The 25818-nt window shown below is 32.4% G+C and overlaps 1 protein-coding gene across 1 annotated transcript; it reads left to right on the forward strand.

The window, feature by feature from the left end:
- Positions 1 to 805: 805 nt before the first annotated feature.
- On the forward strand, positions 806 to 25057 carry Unr (cold shock domain-containing Unr). Its single transcript, XM_075308225.1, has 13 exons — positions 806 to 945; positions 4329 to 7749; positions 19109 to 19521; positions 19587 to 19766; positions 19835 to 20046; positions 20111 to 20318; positions 20387 to 20596; positions 20663 to 20896; positions 20967 to 21120; positions 21183 to 21352; positions 21427 to 22488; positions 22565 to 22739; positions 23315 to 25057. Exons 2-13 carry the CDS (start codon positions 7713 to 7715, stop codon positions 23329 to 23331), a joined length of 3072 nt encoding a protein of 1023 aa, XP_075164340.1. The 5' UTR covers positions 806 to 945; positions 4329 to 7712; the 3' UTR covers positions 23332 to 25057.
- Positions 25058 to 25818: the final 761 nt, after the last annotated feature.

Raw genomic sequence — 25818 nt, forward strand, 5'->3', positions numbered from 1 at the left:
TTTCTCAAGAAAGTTATATGGAGTCGAGTTTAAAAATCTGTTGGACATACGAATTCTCACACTCTTACATAAAATTATCTACACCAGAACACCTACGTATCTTTACGATAAATTACGATTCGGAAGAACCAACCGGAGAATCCTGCTTATACCCCAACAACACCAACTTTTAATTTCTTAATGTCACTTCTTTCTCTCTGCTTGCCGTCTATGGAACTCTTTGCCTGCATCAATACAATTTACTCAAAACGCTAATACGTTTAAGAAGTCACTATATACATTTTATTCTCAATAGTTTAACTTTTTCAATAATTCTGTCCCATGTACACTTTCATAGTTTGTTTTGTTTTTATTCTTAATCCATTCCAAGCTTTAATGATGTTTATGTATTTTATATATTGTAGCATAATGCAAAATAAGTTATTTAAATATGTAATACTACCTCTTAAAATCACATACTCTAATTAAAATATTATAATATCTTATTGTATGTGAAACCTAATTCAAATAAAATAAATAATAAAAATTGTGGATAGATTACCAGTTCAATGATGTTATGGATAACTCATATAAATGTACTATAGTACTCAAAAGAAAACTGGCCTATTATTGGCGAATTTTTAGTCTGTCACGGTTACTTTTTCATTTTATGCATCCGACCACCATATTTACTGAACCGAGTACATGTACCGGATAACTATACCTTCTCAACACTATACTGGCTATGTGTTGTGTCTGTGTTCGTGGGTACGTATTATTTGATGGAGGAGTGATTTTAATTTGCTGGATTATAGTGGCGAAAAATATTAATTATTGTTGAAAAAATGTTGGAAATCGTAGAGTAATATGTGTTTATGATATAATTCATAAAAATAATAGAAATTTTATAAATGCAGCGTTGAATGCAGTGTTGAAAATTTTTTTTTCGCCAGTGAAAAGAGGATTGTATGTGTGTGTGCGTATTAAATGTACCCTCAATTCGTGCCGTCGAGGAATAGAAAGCATTTTGCGGATTTTGTTTTGGATTCTTTTAAATTCATAACATCGAAATTAAGTGATGAAAGTGGAAATTGTTAATGGTTTTCTAAAAAAACTAGAAATTATGTAGTGTCTGTCTGAGCTTGAGGAGGCTGTATTTCCTTTCCCCATACAAGCATCGCCGGTCGCATTGTGGGCGACGCAATTGTGTTTCAATTCCATCGTTTCACTGTGAATGCTTTGGAATTATGCGTGTTTATTGTAACATTGCATCCTGCACCTTTTGTACATTTATTCTAATTTAAATGGGCTAATAAGAGCATTAGAATCCATATTAGAGAAATCTAATAAGAATTGTTTTGTTATTCGTATACATAAGTTCCACAAAAAGAAAACATTTTCTCTTTCAACAAATGTATGGATATTTGCTTTGTTAACCATACTCCAAATAGAATATTATTCTCCGGGCGGGGACCGAAATTGGAACAGAGAGCGCGAGAGAAAGAGATAAAACAATGCGCAAATTATGAGAGGATTGCCATCAAAGAGTATAAATAAATAAAATAAAATAATACAATTTATTTATACTCTTTGGAGGATTGCCATCCGACAGGCTTTCTAACAAATATATTTGGGTTTGTTACAATATTTTGGAAATGTATTAAGGTGGGTACTATGTTTGGTTTTCGAGTTGCAAATCACTTTATTTTCGCGATTACTTTTCCTTAAATAATCAAAATTATAAATGAAAATCATCTTATTCCTGCAAAGTCTGCTTTATATTGAACTGTTTTAATTAGGGCTGTCATTCGGGATCGATTTTTATAAATCGTGGGATTCGGGATTTCAAAATATAGAATCACGGGATCCCGGGATTTTCTGGATTCTTTAAACATTTTATGTAATAACAATCTACAGCACAAAAAATTGTCGTACCAATTTAGTTAAAATAAATTTTATTTTCAAAAAAAAAAAAAAAAATAAAATAAATAAATAAATGATAATAAAAAAATAAAATAACATGAGAGTTAATTAAAAACCAATAACAAATTGCTATAATACTTAACGAACACTTAATCCAACTGAAGAAAAGAAGAACAAAAAAATATGACAAAAACAAATGAAAACCCAATTTCATATCGCTATCTTACTCAGCACAATATTTTAAGGATACACTCTTGTGTTAATCTTTTTGTACTTCATTGTTTTAAGTAACTTCTTAAAAACTTCTTAAAGATAAAAGCGATCTTGCCATATTGTCGACGGACCTTTCATCATTGATTTTTATTTTATGTGGCACAAATTCCATTTCACATGAACTCATTGTTCAAAGGAGGACGTTATCGTTTAGTTCGATTTTTTTTATGAAATTGTGCTTTTTATAGCATACCTCATGTATAATAAATTCTTACTCAAGGTGTACCATAAATGTTTATTAACTCATTTTGTCGGGTATGAAATCTAAGGGCCGTTTGCAATGAGTGAAGACTCCAATTTATTAATAAATAATGGCAAAAAGCCACCATTTAACACATAGGAATAAGTTTTTCGGGATACCGAAAAATTCCGGGATTAAAAATAAAAAATCCCGGGATTCGGGATTAATCCCGTCCATAAAAACCCTTGAATTCGGGACGGGATTTATCCCGGGTGACAGTCCTAGTTTTAATAAAGTAACCACTAATATTTCAACGTGAAAAGCGAACATTGTACTTGCCTTTACATATGTACATAATTTCAAAACAAACAATTAAGTGTTTCAATTGGAATGAAATGAAATTTATAGAATATTGGGTGATGCACTTTAGTTGCGAAATAAGAGAAAGTTTATTCGTCTAATTTGTTAAATGAATGAACGTAATGGATGGTAAAGGTGGATTTTTTCTACAATTTATTTAGCTGGCTATTGCTTCCTTGGGGTGCAATGCCTTCATTATTTTTTCTAAATATTGTTGCACCACAATGGATGACGCGAATAATTTTGGTTGTGAAAGGGAATTTGTGTTTTATAATAGTTCAGTCTATGGTGCCGTCCAACCGGTTTTTCCTCAAATGTTTTAATGTAAAAATTAAATTCCTTGTAATTGCGGTAACAATACCGTAGACAAACATTAAAATATTGAATTTTTTATTTTTTGGTTGCATATGCTTTTTGTGAATATTTCATAAAAGCTGTATTAAATACGATGTTGAACAGCCTCGACAACATAAAATTGTATTGTATATACTGCTGCACAAGCAGTCTGGGATTTCTTTAGAAAATTAGCGTATTTTATTTGACAGCTTGGACGAATACTATGTTGACAGTGTCCAGAAAAAGTTAGAAGTGCGCAGACAACACATTCGGGATGTTTTCTTATTTCAGTTTACATAAAAAAGCCGGTTTTATGTTATTAAAAACACCGTTTCTACCGGCACACCGAAAATAGGATTTTATACAAAACCGACAATCGGTGCAAAACGAAAAACCGGTCCACCGCTTTTGATCACTCTAGTCAAATCTCATGCTCAATTTCCTAAAATAAAAATATGTTTTTGCACTCACAGTCTTCTGGTGGTTGCACTATAACTTTTGTGTCGTTCCTCTTTATAGAGGTAAAAATCAGGTCTATTCCTGGAGTTTTTCTTCATAGATTTTAGTTATATCCAATTTTATAGCGTAAAGCTGAGTACTATGCTCAGCTGAAAACCAGCTTATTTTCATGGGTACTTTTTTAAATTAATTATTTTAGAAATATAAAATTATTTGCAATTAATTCATTGGATCTTTTCCACCCATTATTTGGCAAGACTTGATCAAAGTATAATCGTCTTCATAAATATATTTGTACTTTTAATTTAGTGTTTTGGTGAAAAAACCTAACATAGTACTCACCTTAACTCCTAACATGACCATAGGTATTTTTATGAATTTCGCAAATCACAAACATTTTCCAAAAAGTGTATTCTCTTATTTGAATTATTGAGAAAGTACACCAAAGGCCTATATGTACAGATTACCGGGGGAAATAGAATACAGGAACATTACATCCATGAACAGATTGGATATGGGTTACTACTATATTTTTCATGAGTTATACAAAAGATTTTTGTATTTGTTTATTTACTTTTACTGACATTGTGATGAGCTGCTTTTATATTTTTGTTGTTATTTTTGGGCTAGTGAAGCTACCTTACAATAATTGTACCATGAATGGAAAATATCACTACGATTTTCAGTAATTGTATGACATCAATAATGACTATCTATGTTTATGCAAAGTTTGAAAGCAAACCTATTTTACCAAGCATTTGTATTTGCACGTATTCCATTTTAAATTAAATTTTCTTTTCTCTCTATACATTTACAGCTTTTGTAACTAAATCTCCGTTTTGACATCACTTTTCATCATAAACTGAAATAATAATAAAACACCATCGAAACGAATACAAAACAAAAAACAAAAACAAAATAAATCAAAAATAACAACAAAACAGAGAATTTAACAACTTAAGCTCAAAACCAAAAACAACCAAACCGGCGTTTTTAGGAGGAACTTTTGAGGAAGTGGCTGGAAACTAATTTCTGCTCCATATCTAAAAATAAAACAACTAAGCGAATGAAATATTCCGAAATCCCTATTTTATAAAAAAATATAATTACAAAAACAATACCAAGGAAAAAATAGTCAAAGGATATAGAGAACAAAATAACGCGCTGAGTGCAGGGGGCTTTAGTAGGAGGAGGAACGCGTGGGGCTGAGGAAGCTAAGCTAAGCTTAGCTTAAAAAAACATTTAGACTTACTGAAAAACTGGGATGAAAACTGGAAAAAAAAAAACAAACAAGCACTTAGTGAAATTTAGCAATAAAGAATAAAAAACAAAACGTGAAAATACTCAGAATTTCTAAGAAATTCGAAACGTTTGAAAAACAAACAAAACAGACTCTAAACGCATCTGTCCACTGAAATAATTACTCTAAGAAGTTAGCGCAGAATAAAAGAACAAAATAAACTCTACATCATCGTAAAGACAAATTATAAATTGAGACACTGCTTCTTGCCAAAAAGGGGGACCTTCCCCTTCCTCCATAATCGCCAACGACCAAAACTAAGTCAACCAATTAACGGAGTATTAAGAAATCAAGGAATCAAAACAAAAGCAACAAACTACATGCAATTGGAAGGAAAATAAAAGCGAACAGAGTTTCCTTTTATCTTCAGTACATAACGTTTTTGTCATCAGCCTTAGCCCAATATCAATCCTATAATTTTCTAAAGCTCGAATACAAACAAAAATAGCAAAATCCACATTTCCTTCTCTTCCTTATTTTCAAATTCTACAAAGCTCTCAAAAATATATTTTTTATTTATTTACTTATATCCTACATCCCCAAACAACACAACAACCATCAGCATCAAAATTAACTTCCTGCCCAAAACATCCAACAAATTCAGAAACGCTTTCAATTATATTCAAACCGAAATCCTCCAACAACAACATCAGCAGTAGAAAGAACACAACACAATTTTTTTTAAATAAAAGAAATAAACCACGCCCACAAATTAAACATCCTCATTATTACAACACCAGCAACTACAACATAAATATAATGGCAACAGCAACAACTACCAACAACTGAAAGAAAGTTTTAAAGTACAAATAAAACGAAAAAGTTAAATTTAAAACGCAACATAAACAAGAACTTAAAGCTAAACAAAAAATACTATTGAATTTATTAAAACAAAAAAAAAAACACTAAACATAAGATTTTTACTATTGTACAAAGTATTAAGGAATAATTATAAAAAAAAAAAAACTGAAAAATAAATTCATACATGTATAAAATAAGTATCGGATAAGATAAAGACAGAAAAGTGTGGGAGCTTTACGTGCAGAGTGCTCAAGCGGGAAAGGTAACCAAGGGCTTTCAAGCCTTTTGCGGTCAGACGAATTGGGCATAGTTCTTTGCCAAAAAAAAACAGGAAGTAAAATCCAGCAACCAACCACAACAAAAGAACGGAAACAATAATTAAAACTATTTCATTGTAAAAACGAATAAAAAGAAAACTACAAACACTAATCAAACTAATTAAAAAAATTGAAGACATTTTTACACTTAATTTTTCGTATTATAAAAAGATATTCCAAAAAAAAAAAACGTATATATAAATAATAAATAAATTACCACCACTCAAAAAACTCTTGGCTGTAAGGGGAAGGAAAAGGCAATTCAGAATATAAAAGTGATCTCTTTGAAAACCATAGGTCCCTTTTTAAAAAAGGGATCCTTATTTTGCACCCCGCCCCTTATTCGCCCTTAACTGCGGCTACGTCGCCATTATCGTAAAACAAGCAACTAAGTAATACAATTTAAAGACTCGAAAAAATAAAATAAAAATTATGAGAGATTTCTCTTCTAACCGCATATAAGAGTACCTAAGGTGAATTCATTAAAAGTCTTAAGGAGAAACAAATAACTCTAAAAATCAACCAACAAATTCAAAGAAAAGATTATAACATCTCTGTGATAATTATTGTAAATTTATAAACTTATTAATAAAAGGAATCTTTAGAAATGCAAATTTAATAAAAAACGAAAACAACCCCCTCTAAAAACATTTAAAATTAAACACAAATGAAGCTAAATTAAAAACAAAAAAAAAAAATCAACAGCAGCAGCAACAAAATTAATTTAGTATAAAAACTTAGCATTGTAAGGAAAAAAACTTAAAAAAGATAATGAAACATTGAAACAAATTCGTGATATCTTAAAGGACTTCGATACATATACTATAGTATATTATATATTAAAGAAAAGAATATAACTGTAATAAAATTATAAAATCGAAAAAAAAATCTATACTAAAACTATAAGTTATAAGCTTATAAGAAAACAAAACAACAAAAATTACACATCTTATAGAATAAAAAGTCTTGAGGTAAATAAAGACTTTGCAAATACATCATAAGGAAAATTATAATTGTTTTCAAAGTTCTTATATAGATATATAATATTGAAAATCTAAATCATAACTAATCCTTAAGTGTTTTTTAAACACAAGACCACGCCAAAAATTAAAAAAAAAAAAAAAACAAAAAAACAAAATAAAAATAAACAAAATATAAAAATTAAATTGTGGAAAAAATATTCTCTTAAATTCTCAAATTTTCCAAGTATTTTTAACTTGCATCTGATCCCAAAGATTTTTTTTACAAATGATCTGTGTATGAATTTCAAATTAATCGAACAATCCCTATACCAACAACTAAGCAATAAAAACAAACCCAACAGACAAAAGATTGAATGAAGTTAAAGAAGTTCCAAACCCTAAAAGACTATCACATGTTTTATAAGATTTAAACGCGTTCCAAGCATTTTTCTTTTCTTGTTAAGCCATTTGTGATTCGTCGTTAATGGTGATTCCACTTTAAATACAAAGCCCCTCAACATCATAATAAAAAAATCAGTGCCTCTCGTTAACATTTTCTGTTGCAAACAAAATAAGAAAACCCAAGCATAAAACAATAATTATCCAAACGAAACCAGTGTGTATTTTAAAGTGTTCAAAATATCCCCAATCATCTTCATCTGTTGCGTTGCAGCATATTCATCAAATCGAATGCAGTGTATACCAACCAACAATTGTTGAGTCGTATAATATATAAATTCAACTTTTTGTATCCAACGTAGTTTTTTCCAGTACATCGTATCCTTTACTCCTTGCATTTTACATCTCTCTGTTCGACCAATATGAATACTCAATCGAAAGGATATCGTACAGGAGAAGGTAAGACATTTTTTGTGCCTACTATTACACTTTACTATTACATACACTTTACAACGATAAACATCTAAATTAAATCATTTGATAAAGGAGGATACTAAGTTAGTTCAGAATGAAAAACAAATCATATCTTGCGAATTTTTTTCTATCTTCAAATGGCTTTGGGCTATAACTTAAGCCTATCTGCGTATATTTCATTGTTAAACATGAACTTAGTTTTCATCTTAACCCTTAAATGCGCACTGTAACTTTTACGATATAACCAGAAACTTTTAAAAATTTTAAATATAAATATGTTTTTCCGGAAAACTTGTAGTACTTCTGCAGTCAAAATTGAAAATCAAATTTTGACCAAAAATTCAAAAAACTACAAATTTGAAGTTAAATAATATGTACCAGATTTGAAAGTAATGTTGGTAAAAATACTGTGTTGTGTAAAAATATATTTTCTATTCTGTAATTAAATCAAATTGTTTATTTGTAAATAAAAACTAAGTTTAATGCGAACTGTATTTTTTAAGATACAATCACTATTTTTTTCAAAAAACACATTTTTTTCAAAAAATTTGGTATGCACATATTCTTTTTTTCCATTTTGCATATTATATAATTTTTCAGAGGTGTCGGAGGTCTTCTGCATTTAAGGGTTAAACACTGTGGCACTTTTTTGGGTAGTTGGCTAGTTTTAAATAATAGAAGGCAGGGTCCGAACAACGTGTCAAATCATTTCCGAAAGAACTCTGTTTTAAAATGCTAAGCTGCTGAAAAACTGAGATTTAAATCATAACACGTTGAAGCTTTTAGGGTTTCTAATCGTTAATCAATTTTCAACATACTTTATACCCTGCAGAATTGGCTGAGAAGTAATGTTCCAAAAATTGTTGGCATTAATATATACTCAGACAGTCAACCTGCAATAAAATCCTTGGACTCTGTGTTCCTTAACTCGAAAACGGCCATCGACTGCCGCAAATCTCTCAACGAGATGGCTGAGCAGTACAATATTCACCTAATATGGGTGCCATAGGAACATACCGGGGAACTGCGAAGCGGATGAGTTAGCAAGGCTAGGAACTACCTTATACATTCCAGGGGAACTAGTATGGTACGTCTCTGGCTATCTGCAAGCTCTTACTGCGTGAGAAGGCTGTCATGATGGCAAATGTTCGATGGGAAAATTGCAAGGGTTGTGACGACACCAAGCAAATATGACCCCATTTAAATCTGAACCGCACACTAGATATGCTAGTGTTCTCAAGACGTCAGATATCACTCCTGATATCTGCTATAACGGGTCGCTGCCTGATAGGCGATTTTGCAAAAACTATTGGCGTGAAGTATAATGACTATTGTATTAGCTGTCATGATGCGGAGGAAAAGGAATCAATTAAACACCTCTTGTGTGAGTGTCCTGCATTTTGTGTAAGGCGTAAGCAAATTTTAGGGGCATATAGTTTTAGATTACTGGCGGACCTGGAAAACGTTAACTTAAGCAGTCTTTTAATGTTTCTGGAACAATCTGGTTGGTTCAACAAAAGAAAATTATAGAGAAGGTTCAGTGGTTAAAACTAGAAGTGCCCATATGTAATAGGTACTTTTAGTTAAATGTGGTATCACAATGGACTGAATAGTCTAAGTGAGCCTGAAACTTAATCGGGCTGCCACTTTAACCTAACCTAACCTATTTTATACCCTTAGTCATAGAGATGAAATTAGTAATTAAAAATTTCGAAACATTTCAAAAATGAGAACGAGTCACCGAAATTATTTCTTGGGGACATTTTGCTTTAAAAGTAAATATTTGATCACTATGTTAAATCTCTTTTTATATCCACTACTATGTAATGTGGGTATACTAAATTTGCCAATCCGTTTGTAATACATCGAAATATCAATTTTCGACCATATGAGATATGCATAATCTTGATCAGTGTGAAATTGTCAGATTATTTATTTTATTTTTTTTATTTTATTTCAAACTTCAATACATAGGAAGTCTAATAAGGCCTATAATACATGCATTGTAAGATTAACTACTACGACTAAGTTGTAGTATAACTAATTTAATGGTAAAAATCTTATCAATGATAAATACATTACAATTAAAACTTGATCCCCCAACCACAAAGTATTGCAAAATTAAATAATATAAAAACCCAATAACCAGCACATTTATTAAGAAAATGGTAACTCATTACATTGTCATTTACATGATCCAAAATTTTACTCTTGTATGATTGGTAAGAAAGGAAAAAATTCTTTGTGAATTAGGCAAATGATTCCAAAAGCGAAGAACTCGAATCAAAAAAGACTTTTCATATATCGAGGAATGTATCATAGGGACATTACGCAAACATTAAATCAAAACAGACTTTTTTCGGCCTAGGGGGCACCACGAGGTTCCAGTGGGGGCGCATCGTCATTTTTGTTTGAGCAGGTTTTGTATCATTAAATTTGTTAAAACAACACTAATTGTTAAGTTCAATAAAACATCAATAATATACTACAAAAGAGTATATGATTCGTACATTTAGAAATGTTCATTTATAACCATAGTGGGAAAAAATAGAAGTTACATGCAATTCTATAATTTGTTGTAGGTTTTTCATTATTAGTCGTTCACTTTATTTGCAACGGCTAAATTTCTCGCTAAAATATCAGAACCAGTACCCACTTTTGTATTCACACATTTTGAAATTTTTGAAACCATTTTCGTCACTTTTAGACATAAAGTCAAAATATCTGTCTTGCCTTCATGTTAAAACTGATTTAAGGCGTACTTTATCAGTAATAGTACCAAATATTGAAAATCAAGCTATTGAAAGGAACAATTGCCAAATTGCCCACTAATTGATAAACTCTTTTATATAATATTCATTAAAATTTTTATTTTTAATTATTTAATTAATTATTGTTAATCATATTTTCAGCTTTTGTTAATATTTATTTCTGTTTATTTGGGTAAATAAAATTTGTTTTAGGTTGGTGGCGCAACGAAATTGATACATATTTGGTGGGGCGCGAAGCAAATTGGGTTGGGAAGCTCTGGATTAGTATATATGTGTTCAAACAGAATACCAATTAGTGGCGACGGACGAAAAGAGGAGGTGACTTCAGGAATAAGGTTGATGATGAATATTAATGTATATTTTGATATATCCTCCATAGACCGTTATCCTCCTCTAGAGCTTAAACAAAAATGTTTCTTTCGCATCCCCATTTGGAATCGGATGTTATGCCTCCATATGTATATAAGCTTTATACTCTACTATTTCAACAGATCCTATCGAGGTAGAGTGTGTCATCCAAACCTTCTGCAATTTTATATTACACACAAAAAAATTTTCTGATTCAATCACGAAATTAATTGATCCAATTAATTATTTAATTGAAATGTGTTTAATCACATTTTTTCAGCCGAAATTATAATAAGTGACTAGATGGTGGAAATATATTTTTTCACAATAACACAATTTATTTATTTATTCATTTATTTAATCAACCAACGCCCTATAGGACAACATGTTGATAGAATTTAGTACAATTCAGGAAAAATTGACTTAAAACTAACTATTAAACCTATACTAGCACACAATCTTTTAATAAAAATTAAGTATTATATACAAAAGATTGGTACAGCAAGAAAATCGATTGTCAGTATGATGGTCCTAGACAGATCATTCCATGTCTGAGAAATATAAAAGTAATTTGCGCTTGAATAATGAAGGTTTAATTGAAAAATTTTTCAGGTGATGTGCCAGCGAATTCCATAATTTTGCCACTCGAACCGAATATGACCGTTCAGGTACCAAATGGGAGAAATGCTCAAGAAGAACTTGAGTATTTCTACTGGTGGACAAAAAGGTGATAGAATTCACATGTTATGCTTAGTACTAAGTAGGTAAATAGAGAGATGTTGACTTATTTATGCGAAATAATATGCCTGCCTATTTTTTCGTGAGAAAAATCCAGGGTTCTATAAATATGTGTCTGAATATACTCAAAACAAACATTTCGCATTTTTTCCGCGCTAACGTTTTTTGTATGGAGTATAATAGCTTTTCGTGAGAAAACGTGATCTTAGTACTAGGATTAAGGGAAAATATTAAAATTCGTTTCAGCGCCACCTATAGTGAAAAAAAATGAGTTATATACGAATACAATTTTTTTGCGATATAATTCTCCATAGAAATTTGCATAAATTTGCCAAACCGGAAGAGATAGAAAAGCCAATTCTAATTTTAACCAAAGATAAACTGAAACGATAGCTTTCGATTGGAATTAAAACCTTTTGCCAGAAATCTTCCAAATCGAAGTAATGTTGCATATACGAAACAAGAGAGAAATGTGTCCTCTGTGGTCAAATTGAAACAGATGGGGTTCCAGGTTTATATATAAAAGATAGATCTTTTAGTGTTGTACCCGATGGTATTGCGGATATTGCGAAATGTGTTTGAAATAATTTCACAATTAAAATAGAAATAAATGTTGTTGTTTGAGAGGTTTGATTCGAGAATTACGTTATAATATACATAATAGTCCATTCTCAATATGTTCAAAATCTACTAAAAGTGGATTTTATATATCCCTTTTTATAAACCACATGACAGTTGAAATCTAGTGAAGTCGATTTTGAAAGTGTAATGTGAATGAGGTATAATAGCATTTATTTGAAACGTATTATGGTAATGTCATTAATTTAAAACGCAATTATTTTGAAATATTCGTGAAGAATATTCCTCAACGGAAACATCTTCAGAATTACCGTTACATAAAATATTCTTTTCGAGTTTTTTTTTTTTAATAAATGATCAATTATGTGAATAATTGTACCTAATGGTACCATCATTTATTCTATTTTATTAAGTCCTTAAAAGCCATATGCATTACATTTTGAGAATATCAATTACCCAGAAGTATTTGTTATTGTCATTACAAGTTAGTCGTTATAACTCATCGCAATGTAATGCAATGTGTAATGTCAGCTTTACTCCTGGTAATGTAAATTGTAATGAGATGTGATTACCTAGTTTTTGCTGGGTTCTATCGAAATAAATCGAAATGAATATTGAATTAAGTGGGTTTAACTATATTTTAAAATAATAATAATGTGTAAAACTTGTTTTAAATTTGTTATAAAATTAATATTTTGCAGTCTCATTGTTACATGTTCGTTCGTCCATATATGTAAAATTTAACTAGAGTTTTAGTTGTGTTCCCCCCTGAAGTCTCCAATGGGATTTTTTGTAATTTATTAGTTAATATTTCAAGATTCTAAATTGATAAAATCAGCTGCTTTCTTTTGCCCCTCTTTGTGTTATCTCCCTAATACCAAAGTGTGTTTTTAAGTCCAAATATTAATTTTTGTGTGGTGTTTGTTAACACTAGTTTACACTGAAAATGTACATTTGACGACTTCTGTATTTTCATTTTCATTTATTTAACAAACAGTAAGCCTTCGTGGCCTTCGTATTGTTCTTAAAAATAGTAATACATTAATAGTAATTGTAAAGTTATCAATACTAATCCTTAATACTTAAATTACCCTACAATGCCTACCACTCCACCATCCTCACTTTGGCCAAAGTCACATAGAAAACTAATATTAATAAAAGTAAACGACCACCTACCATTGGTAAATAATAGCCAACATTAAATATATTCATTCAAACTAGTCAGTAGCAAGTTCCTAAATTGATTCTCAGGAAGCCCAAAATCCCTTACTGCTACAGGAAGATTGTTCCAAACCGTAGCAGTAGTAACAATAAACCCCCTCTCAAAAAGGGAACAATTTATTCGTGGTATAATTATCTACGGATTTCTCACCGATCTGGAAAAAACAAATCCCTGAAGAAGTTCATGTAACAACCCATTTCTTTTCATCCTATGGAAAAACATTAATCTCCGCGACAAAACGTAAGGTTCAAATGAAGAACCATGAAAATCAATTACCTTATCTGTCACATGTTCAAAAATACGCAACCCAAAAACATAACGCACTACCCTGTTCAGAATCAATGCAATCTTTGACCTATTATATTGAAACGTACCATACCACCTCGATACAATAGTTAATCTGAGACATCAGCAAAGCATGGGCCACTATACGCTTGACACGCTCAGTCAAGTATATACCACAATTGTATAATTTCCTTAGTCCCAAAGTCACTCTCGCTGAGAGGGAAGATATATGTTGTCCAAAATCCAAATTCGCATCAATTGTAATACCCAAGCATTTGACCGTCTGAACAAACTGAATAACCTCACCACTTATTCTGATTTGCGGATAGGTCACATTGCGATACCCCGCCTGAAACATAATCGCCGTCGTCTTACCTGCATTAATAACCAAACTATTATCAACCATCCAGGAATAAACAATATCAAGAGCAGAATTCATGCGCCTCTCCAAACTATCCGGACCTTCCATTCCACCTGTAAATACAATTTGAATGTCATCCGCATACATATATACTCTAACAAAATTAGGTTCCAAGCATCGAACAAAATCATTCAGGAACATGATAAACAGGAGCGGTGGAGTACCTTGGGGTACTCCACAACTCAAGAATGCAGTACCCGAACTCCGCCCATTCAACTCCACGAACTGCGATCTCCCATGCAAGTATGACAGAATCAGTCTACACGCAACTCCTGAAAATCCATAGTTCGCCCTAAGCTTGTTAATTAATAATGCATGATTTAGACGATCAAAAGCCTTAGACAGGTCAAGCGACACCATAGCACAGTTCTCACCTCGATTAGGACTACATCTCACATGTTCAGTCAAACACAAAAGGAAAGCCGTCGTATTATAACCCCTCCTATATGCATACTGATTACTATTCAATAAATTCCTAGATGTGATATACCCCACTATCTGATACTAAAGTATATGCTCCATAACTTTAGAAAGAGCAGGAAGTATACTTATAGGACGAAGGTTTTCACATTCATAAGAGTTACCCTTTTTCGGAACCGGCACCACACGAGCAAATTTCCAACCCACCGGGTAAATAGACGTGGTTATGATCATATTGAAAAGATTAAGAATGTATACAGAAATATATGGAAATATTATTTTCAAAAATCTAATAGGAATGCCGTCAGTGCCAATAGCATTCGACTTAACCCTATCTAAAGCTTGACATAAGTCAACCATGTCAATATTCCCGAAGGAAAATCCAGCCCCATCAAGTTCCTCAATGGTATCACCATTGGAAGTACTATTCAAAACAAAAAAAATATTCACAGCATCCACATCTATATCCTCTAGGCCTGCTGAATTCGAAAATGAAGGTTAAAAATGGAACTGTTTGTGAAATGTCCCGTTTTTTGGTTTTTGTGACTTTTTTCACTTAACAAATTATAAGTGGTTCAAAATATATCGGTGAAAATAGGGCGAATTTTCAAAACAATCTTGTTTTACAATGACTTTATATATAAAACACCACAAGATTTGCAATTTCATGAAAATCGGATAAAAACTACTGCCCTTGGAGTAAAATCGGGAGATCGGTCTATATGTTGGCTATACAAACATATGGGCTGATTCATCTCATTTACACCTATTGTGATCTTAAAATACTTCTAGATTTTAAATTTTAGGCAAAACGGATAGAAAGTACGTTTTCTAGAAGCCCAAAAATTAAAATCGGAAGATCAGTCTATATGGGGGCTATACCAGCACATGAACCGATAACCATCATTTTCATCACATCTATATTTGTTGTCCTAAAATACTTCTTTATTTGAAGTTTAAGGCAAATCGGATAGAAAATACGGTTTGTAGAAGCCCAAGAAGTAAAATCGAGATATCGGTCTATATGGGGGCTATATAAATACATGGACCGATAGGCACCATTTTCGGCACTCCTATTTTTGGTCCTAGAATACCTTTAGATTTCAATTTTCAGCCAAATCGGAGATCGGTCTATATAGGGGGCTATACCAAAACGTCATCAATCACTTCCATTTTATCATTAAATAGTTCTGACATAATTATAAAGCTGTGGCCGAAGTTCAACATTTTTCAACAAGTGGGAAACTTAAAATAGAGAAAATCTGGATATCTATCTATTGTCTATTTACCGCATGGTAATTTTGGGGATTTTGAAAGCGAAATTGCAGACCTTTTGGTTTGTTATAATAACACATCATTATGGGTGATTTTAATAGAAACGTTTTTGATATTGCGAATGCGGTTTCGGTGAGACAATCCTGTAATAGATTGGGTGTCTCGATTTGTATTTCATCACTCTACTTCTTTGATTGACTTTTTCTTGACATCTTATGTCACATAGCTTGTCCAAAAATGTATTTTTTATATTTCTTGGCATTTATGCACAGCGCTCCGATCGGTTCTATGAATTTTATGATTCCTATAATTACAACATGGGGGTTCTTCAGCGAAATTTTTTAGTTGCCGATTTTTGGCAAGTTTATCGTGAGTCTGATGTCAATCGGCAAATGTCGATTTTTATGCGGGGGTTAGACATACTACATTCAACATACCAGAAAAAAGTGAAGTTGAATCGGTACACGTCTTAAGTAGTCCAGTTATAAGGTACCATCAATCAATGTGTGATCTAGCTTTTAGAGCCTTCCTTCGCGATAGGAGTGATTTGAATTGGGGAACTTACCGCAGGCATAGAAACCGTTGTAAAAGAGTCAAGAGAAATGTTAAGGGAAGAGTTCACTTTAGACTTTTTGAGAATTATAGTAGTCCGGCGAATTTATGGAAATTGGTTAAGGGTAATGGACTTGGCTTGCGCAATCTTAATTGCGATCTTAATCAGTTACACTTTTAATCGAATCAATTGGATTTAATTGAATCAACAAAATCTTCATCACACAGCAAAAATACCACCAATATATTTTAAATTAAAGTTCTAATTAATAATTTAATCAAGCCCTTTCCAATGAACCTAGTCTCTATACCGCACGCGGTTTAGTTTGGCACGTTGTAAAAATGTGTTGAAAATTTTATTTTCAAATTTGCGCTTTTCTCAAATACTTTTCTAATGAAGGCTTTGGTGGGTATGAAAGCTGAGTTCAAGCCCTTTCCAATGAACCTATACCGCACGCGGCTTAGTTTTTGCACAGTGGGCCCGTTTTAAAAATTTGTTGAAAATTTTATTTTCCAATTTGCGCTTTTTGCAAATACTTTTCTAATGAAGACTTTCGTGGGTATGAAAGCTGAGCTCAAGCCTTTTCCAACGGACCTAGTCTCTATGCCGCACGCGGCTTAGTTTTGGCCCAGTGGGTGCGTTTTAAAAACTTGTTAAAAATTTTATTTTCCAATTTGCGCTCTTCACAAGTACTTTCTTATGAAAACTTTCGTGGGTATGAAAGCTGAGCTCAAGCCCTTTCCAATGAAGCTAGTCTCTATACCACACGCGGCTTAGTTATTTTTATTTTCCAATTCGCGCTTTTCGTAAATACTTTTCTAACGAAGACTCGTGAATATGAAAGCTGAGCTCAAGCCCTTTCCAATGCTAATCTGACATCATTTTTTTCTCTTTGTGAATTAACATGAATTGTATGGTTTTTAAATTAGATGTCCTATTGGTTTGGTTTCTTTCCTGCAGCATTACTTGTCTTAACGCTTAATATAATTACCATGCGATATTATTGATGCTAATCCATAAATATGTGATTTAATTACTTTTAATAATATTGTTTTTTTTTTATACCCTGCGCCACACTGTGGAACAGGGTATTATAAGTTAGTGCATATGTTTGTAACACCCAGAAGGAGACGTGATAGACACATGGTGTCTTTGGCAATAATGCTCAGGGTGGGTCCTGAGTCGATATAACCATGTCCGTCCGTCCGTCTGTCTATGAACACATTTTTGTGATCAAAGTCTAGGTCGCAATTTAAGTCCAATCGCCTTCAAATTTGGCACATGTTCCTAATTTGGGTCAGAATAGAACCCTATTGATTTTGGAGGAAATCGGTTCAGATTTAGATAAAGCTCCCATATATATCTTTCGCCCGATATGCACTAATATGGACCCAGCAGCCAGAGTTTTATACCGAAATTTTGTACAAACATAACACTTAGTCGTATAGTCAAGTATGCAAAATTTGATTGAAATCGGTTCAGATTTAGATATAGCTCCCATATATATCTTTCGCCCGATATGGACTTATATGGCCCCAGAAGCCAGATTTTTGGCCGAATTTGGTTGAAATTTTGCACTAGGAGCACAATTAGTAGTATAGTCAAGTGTGCAAAATTTGATTGAAATCGGTTCAGATTTAGATATAGCTCCCATATATATGTTGTTCTGATTTCGACAAAAATGGTCAAAATACCAACATTTTCCTTGTTAAATCGCCACTGCTTAGTCGAAAAGTTGTAAAAATGACTCTAATTTTCCTAAAATTCTAATACATATATATCGAGCAATAAATCATAGATAAACTTTTGCCAAGTTTCCTTAAAATTGTTTCAGATTCAAATGTTTCCCATATTTTTTTACTAAAATTGTGTTCCACCCTAGTGCATTAGCCAACTTAAATTTTGAGTCTATAGATTTTGTAAAAGTCTATCAAATTCTGTCCAAATCGAGTGCTATTTAAATGTATGTATTTGGGACAAACCTTTATATATAGCACCCAACACATTTGCTGGATGTGATATGGTATCGAAAATTTAGATCTACAAAGTGGTGCAGGGCATAATATAGTCGTCCCCGCCCGACTTTAGACTTTCCTTACTTGTTTATATATCAAAATATTTTCTTTTTTTCATATAAATTTATATTTATTTAAGTACTTTTTACCTATAATATTATTATTATTTTTAGTCTTAAGTCATAATGTTTATATAATTTTGTATTCCATATTTTGGAGTAGTTTTTATTGTAATTTAACCTATATCGGCCCATGGCTTCAAATTAAAAAATCGAGCAAATAAAATAAATAAAATGAAAAATAAATAAAAAAAGTTTAGAAAATTTGAAGCAGAGAAAAAGAAGTACATAAAAGAAAGTTCTTTCTTAATTTCCGTTTTTTTGGAGGAAACATTAAATGGAGAGTCCTGGCTCTTTAAAACCCAATCTAATCTTTCAGACAAGCCATGCGATTACATGGCATTCGTAGAAACAGGTTTCGTTTACCTGAGAATTTGAAATGTTTTGTTTATTAATTTTCTTTATCAAATTCGAATTTCGCAAATTGATAAATATGGCCTGTATCTCACGGAAAATGAATGTGTCGAAATGTTTCTCCATAGATCCAAGGCTTAGATTGCAAGGTTAACCAGACGCAACGATGTTTACAATTTTGTTGTCATGTAAACAAAAATTGAATTTTCGAAACGACTTATTTTGTTTCAACATTTATTTATAGAAATTTATGACAATTTGCCTTGTGATGGATGGATGAATATGAATGCCATGCGTAATTTGAGTATTTCGAATAATTTTCCACCAATTGGAACATTTTCATTGGAAACTGCTTTGGGGACTCAGCCACCACCGCAACCACCGCAACATCATCAACAAAATCATCATCAAACGCATCCACCACTTCATCATCAAACATCGCAAGGGCCACCGCCAATGAGTCAACATCCACCCATTGGTATCTTTGATGCCAATGAAGTTCCGGAAATTATTCAAAATCCGGCTACGGTTGGTGTCTTTCAATCGAATAGCGTGTTGAGCAATGGGAGTGGTTCCAATTTTGGCCAATCCAATTCATCAGCTGCCAATGATCCAAGTCAGACAACTCGTGAGACTGGTATAATAGAAAAGTTATTGGTAAGTACGCAAATGATCTCGGATTTGAACTTTAAATTCTAAAAAAAATTTTGGTATCGCATTAGCATTCGTATGGTTTTATTCAGTGTTGCGAGCGGCAGGCTCGTTTGTTCTTTCACTTCTCACAATTCAGTGGTAATATTGATCATTTGAAAATTGGTGACCCTGTAGAATTTGAAATGACCTATGATCGTCGTACCGGCAAACCCATTGCTAGTCAAGTTTCTAAAATTGCTCCTGAAGTTGTAAGTGATGTGGATGTTTCCATAATTGCCATTTTGTATTTAAAATCATTTTCCTTACACAAAATCAGGTGCTTTCGGAGGAACGTGTCACTGGCACCGTTACTACAGAGTTACGTACCGATAATAACAACATTTTGAATTCGAGCGAAACCACTGGTCGTATAAGCTATGAAAATCGGGGAGAGTGCTTTTTCTTGCCCTATACCAAAGACGATGTTGAGGGTAATGTTAATTTGAGGGCTGGGGATAAAGTAAGCTTTCAGATTGCTACCAACCAAAGGTAAATAATGACAAAATAATGACCGTAATGAATTATATTAATTTATTTTATTGCACTAAAACAGAGGAAATTTGGGCGCTTGTCACATTCGTTTGGAAAATCCAGCACAACCCGTTAAATACCGTGGAGTAGTCTGTTCAATGAAAGAATCATTTGGTTTTATAGAACGCGCTGACGTTGTGAAGGAGATATTCTTCCATTTTTCTGAAGCCGAAGGCAATGTGGAATTACGTCCAGGAGACGATGTTGAATTTACCATACAAACCCGTACAGTAAGTTTAAATGATTTCCAAACTTAAGACTATTTTTAATTTTTTGCGTGTGTGTGTGTATTTTTAAGGGTCGTGAATTTGCCTGTAATATAACTCGTTTGCCTCCAGGCTCTGTTATATTCGAGGATGTCGATACTACCATATACAAGGGGCAGGTTTTGAAACCCTTGGATCGTAACAACCCAACTAGGCAAACCAATGATCCGTTGCCAGGACGTATACGTTACAGAGCTCCGGATTATTCTGAAGTTGAAGTGCCATTTGGAGACAAAGATCAGGTAAGGTTATCTACCATCTCTATGATTATACCAGTATATAATAGGGTATCTTGTTTATTCCTGTAGAAGGGCGATTTTACTTTGCGTCATGGTGATTGGGTTCAATTTCTATTGGCTACAGACAGACGCGATCAATTGCAACGTGCCACATCGATTTCTTTGCTAGATGAGACTTTTAAAGTTTCAGGCGAAAAAAGAGAGCAAGGAGTAATTGCTTCTTTGAAGGAAGGCTTTGGTTTTATAAGAAGTGTTGAACGCAATGTTCGCATCTTTTTCCATTATACTGAAATTTTGGATACGGTATGTTGCATGGTGACCCATATGCTTCATATATGCTAATCATTATATAATGTTCCATTCTTCCCTCTAGAGTCGTGAAATTATTGTAAACGACGAAGTTGAGTTTACAGTGGTCCAGGAGCAAGGTGTTCCCTATAATGCATCACGTTTGCATGCTATACGCATAAAGCATTTGCCCACTGGTACTGTGCAATTTGAAACTTTAGTAGCTAATAACCTTGAGGGTATGGTATTCTCTCTAATTCTGAGTAATAAACTAGATAACTGAGCAATATATTTCCCATAGGGTTTGTTACACGCGAGGCTCCTAAGAGCCCAGTGAAATCTCAAGACCGCGTCGAAGGCGGTGTGATTACCTACGACCATGGCGAACTTAAAAAGACTATTATGTATTTTTTGAAAGACTGTGAAAAACCACCTAGAATTGGAGACCGTGTACGATTTGATATTTATTTGGTATGTAACTGAGACATATTTTTGGATTGTTATACAATCAGGAAATCGCAAATGAATTTCTCATTGGTTTGTAGGTAAAAAGAAATAAAGAATTGATTGCTGTTAATGTGCAAAATGTGCATACATTGCAACCAGGCATGCAAACAACTATCCAGCAACAGCCACCACCGCAGCAACAGCAGCAATTGGTCCCTTCATTGCAACAACAATTGGCAACTAGTACAACGAATCCACAAAATCAACAGCAACCACCTGTAGCATTACATCACCCACATCTTATTCTAAATCAAAATAATGATCCTGCAATAATAAGTCAACACACTAATGGCATACTTGGGGGAATTGGTGGAGGTAATGGTGGTGGCGGCTTAATAATTCCAACTCAGAATGGTTACATGACCATGACCAATAACCACCAGATGATGCAAACGCCAAAGATAGAAGACTACAACAAATTGGATAATAACAATTTGAGTGGCACCGAAACTGCCCAACCCATGTATAGGGGTTTTATAGCCGTTATTAAAGAGAATTTTGGTTTCATTGAGACTTTGTCTCATGACGAAGAGGTTTTCTTCCACTTTAGTAATTATGTTGGCAATCCAAATTGGTTGGAATTGGGCCAGGAAGTTGAGTACACTCTGTCACCAAATGGCAATACATCTGTAACGGGTAATTGTTTGCCCGCGGAGAATGTTCGCACTTTACCCAAAGGATCCATTCCACAGCCGGCTGTAAAGGAAGGAGTCCACAATGGTGTGGTAGCACGTCCTCTGCGTTGCATCAATCCCGATCAACAGGAATATGCCGGTTTAATAGAAATTTTGGATGAAACTCGCACACAGGTATTGTCTCAGCATGAATTTGGTATTACCAGCTTGGTAAACAAGCGTGATTTGTTGCAAACTGGAGATTTGGTTAATTTTAAAATCGATGAAACTGGTCGTGCGGCTGAAATTACCGCTGTCCGCCAAAAGAAACGTGCCACAGTGGACTCTATAAAGGGTCAATTTGGTTTTCTAAATTATGAAATTGAAGATGGCAAGAAACTTTTCTTTCACATGTCCGAGGTACAAGGCAACGCAGTTTCATTGCATCCAGGAGACACTGTCGAATTCTCTGTTGTTACAAACCAGGTGAGGTGGAATAATGAAAATCGACCCAATTGCTTATACACTAATCTTGACATTATTATATTTACTTTTATATTAGCGTAATGGCAAATCGTCGGCATGTAATGTTTTAAAAATTAATGATCGTCCTGACCGTTTGATCTCTCGGCTTAAGTTAACAGATGACTCATTGCCACGATTGATTGTAATCAGAGCACCTAAGGGACCTCAGCCAAAGGGTTTTCTGGCACAAGCACGTTTACCACGTATTCCAGGTATGTACAGATAAGTGATGTTTTAATTTTTCACATGTTGTTCGAGTTATGATGATCTTTGGAAATATGTTTGTCAGAAATTCCTATTGTGTTAATCTAATTAATTTTTTTTTCATACGGCTGTTAATGGGTCTTACGAAAAAAAAGAAATAAGTCGGAAGGTTAAAAATCAACCTTCCGACTTTTTTCTTTTTGCGATTCCTCGTTAAATCCACTGTTAGACCAAATATATTTAATAGGTATTCAGTTGTGGTGAAATATAATAAAACCTTTGAGGGCATGACGCCAAATTAGAAGAATATTTTGTCCAAAAGGGTAATTCCTTCGCTACACACAAAAATGTCCGGCATCAATCCCTAAAATGAACGATCTAATTAATTAGAATTAGTAGTTACAATGTGTTTTCTATTTATACTGCTTCGGAATTTCACATCCCCTTTAGACCTCTTTATTGGACAAACTACTGATTCCAATTATAGGACATATTGCCAAAAATCAATCCTATATACCTAAAACTGTGTAATTTAATATAAAAATAATGTACCATATAAGAACCATCTTCTTTTTATTCGTAGGTATTATCTTGGAATAAATAATTGAACAAGCTCTGAAATTTAAGGATTCAAGGACTGAAATAAAGTTCCCCTCCCAAACACTCCCCGCCCTCATTCACAACACGAAGTCATCTTTTTAAAGAAAATACACTGCTATACTCAAAATAAAAACACTGCTAAACATTAATACAAATATAAAATAAAGGAATCTATCATATATTCTCTTCAATTATATATTCTATATATGAAAAAGCAAAAAAAAAAAAATAAATAAAAATAAAAAAATATATATATAAAAATAAATCTACAAGAAATGCATGATGATTTATGATGTCGTCTTACACATTTCGTATGAAATTATTAAAATACAATACATGCAACAAGAAGATTATGAAAGTATAAACAAAAATAAATAAACAACAATAATAATATTGAATAGAATTTGAGTATTTATTATTGAATATGCAATAATAACAAAATAAACAAAACCACAAACAGAAACGTATAGATACAAAATATAAAAAAATCCATAAAAAAAAGAAATATCGTATCGTAACGAAACAACATTATCTTTATTATTAACGTAAACCGAAACTCACTCCTTACAAAATACATACACATACATCCACACAAATGATAAACAAATTCAACATAACTTATGAACATCGATCGATAAGATGAAATAACAATATTACGATATATGACAGAACTCTATATATACTATATAATATATAACAATAACGACATATGTATAACGTACATGCAATAACATTTTTTTTGCTTTATTTACTTATATTTAATAAACATACATAATATATAAAGAAAACCACACACCCACGTACAGACTACTAATAATGATACCGAAAGTCATGAAGATGGATTGAAGGAACATCGATGCAAACTGAAACAACGATGTTCCCCTCTCTAAAAAAAAACAAGGAAATCAACTACATTACAAAACTGATAAAATTAGAAACTCATTTCTTATTATTTAAACTAAGTGAAAAAGAAGAAAAACAACTCAAATATAAAGGCAGCAATTTTATGAAACTTAATAATACGAGAAAAAGAAAAATAAAGAAGTTACACACTACCACTACCAAAAAAGACATTTTCGCTTACTACTACAACCGAAATGAAAGGAACAATACAATACGAAAAAATTGAAAAAAGGACACAAACTACTCACTCTACTTATATAATAGAAAGGAACTTATAGTTTTTTAAACAATACAAAAGAAAAAAAAAACGAAAAAATAAAAGAATGAAACCAAAGTCAAATAGAGAATCTCTAAAATCACACATCATTTACTTTTTAATTTTTTCATTTACAACTAATAAAAAACAAATAATCACACAAACGATATAATAAATGGATAAAATATAAAAAACTAACATTTTTGGACTTTCTCAAAATTAAATTTTTCATTCTTCTAATTGGGAACAGATGTCTTATTTTGTTAAATTTACAAATCTTTCCAATTCTATTCGTCTAAAGCAACAATACAGAAACAAAATGACAGAAAACATAATGCAATTTTAAACAAATAAACATAAATTATATACTAATAATTAATGAAGAGTAAAGCATGATGGAGAAAATAGTAACCTAACAACTTCAACAGAAAACAACAATATACATATACGGCTTGAAAGACAACATATATGAAAACAAGAAGAAAACTGAAAATTATTAACTGAACATAAGCAAAAATACAATTGCGATCATAAGTAAAAATATGAATAAATATAATTTAAATAATTTTCCATATGCTTTTCTATAATTCTGGTTTCCTAATACAGGTAAAGTATAAAAATACAGATACGTTTGAACATATCTAAATGCTTGTTCCAAACAAACTATTTCCATTTATTAAAGCAATTCAAAACCTTAAGAGACCGTTTACAATGAACTACTCTAATTAGAAATGTACGCCTTCACTTTTGCTACCCAATACTGACTTCGATTTCTTTCTGGAATCAAAATCGCCTCTTATTAATTATTTCAAAAATTTTGCATCAACTTCATACCCAGCAAAAAAGCGTCGCCAAAAAGTAATGAATATGTTCTTTTTGGATCCGGAAGTGGTACAAAATTGACGCAGAAGCGATGAATTTAATATGGGCTTATCATGGGAGAGAAGTCCTCCCTTTCAACAGCCGTTGCATTGAATTTGTATCACTTCTTTAGGTGTGATCCGAATTCAGTGTTTTGGATGTAAATAAAAAAATTCTGTCATATTTTGTCAAATATATAACTTTTTATAATTTTTAATTTTTAAAATTTTTAAAAGCGTCGCCAAAAAAGTAATGAAGATGTTCATTTTGGATCCGGAAGTAATGCAAAATTAACGCAGAAGCGATGAATTTAATATGGGCTTATCATAGGAGAGAAGTCCTCCATTTCAACAGCCGGTGCACTGAATTTGCATCACTTCTTTAGGTGTGATCCGAATTCAATGTTTTGGATGTAAATAAAACAATTCTGTGATATTTTTTCAAATAAATATTTTTTATAATTTTTA

Source organism: Haematobia irritans, chromosome 4 (assembly GCF_050003625.1).
Source record: "Haematobia irritans isolate KBUSLIRL chromosome 4, ASM5000362v1, whole genome shotgun sequence".
Lineage (NCBI taxonomy): Eukaryota > Metazoa > Arthropoda > Insecta > Diptera > Muscidae > Haematobia > Haematobia irritans.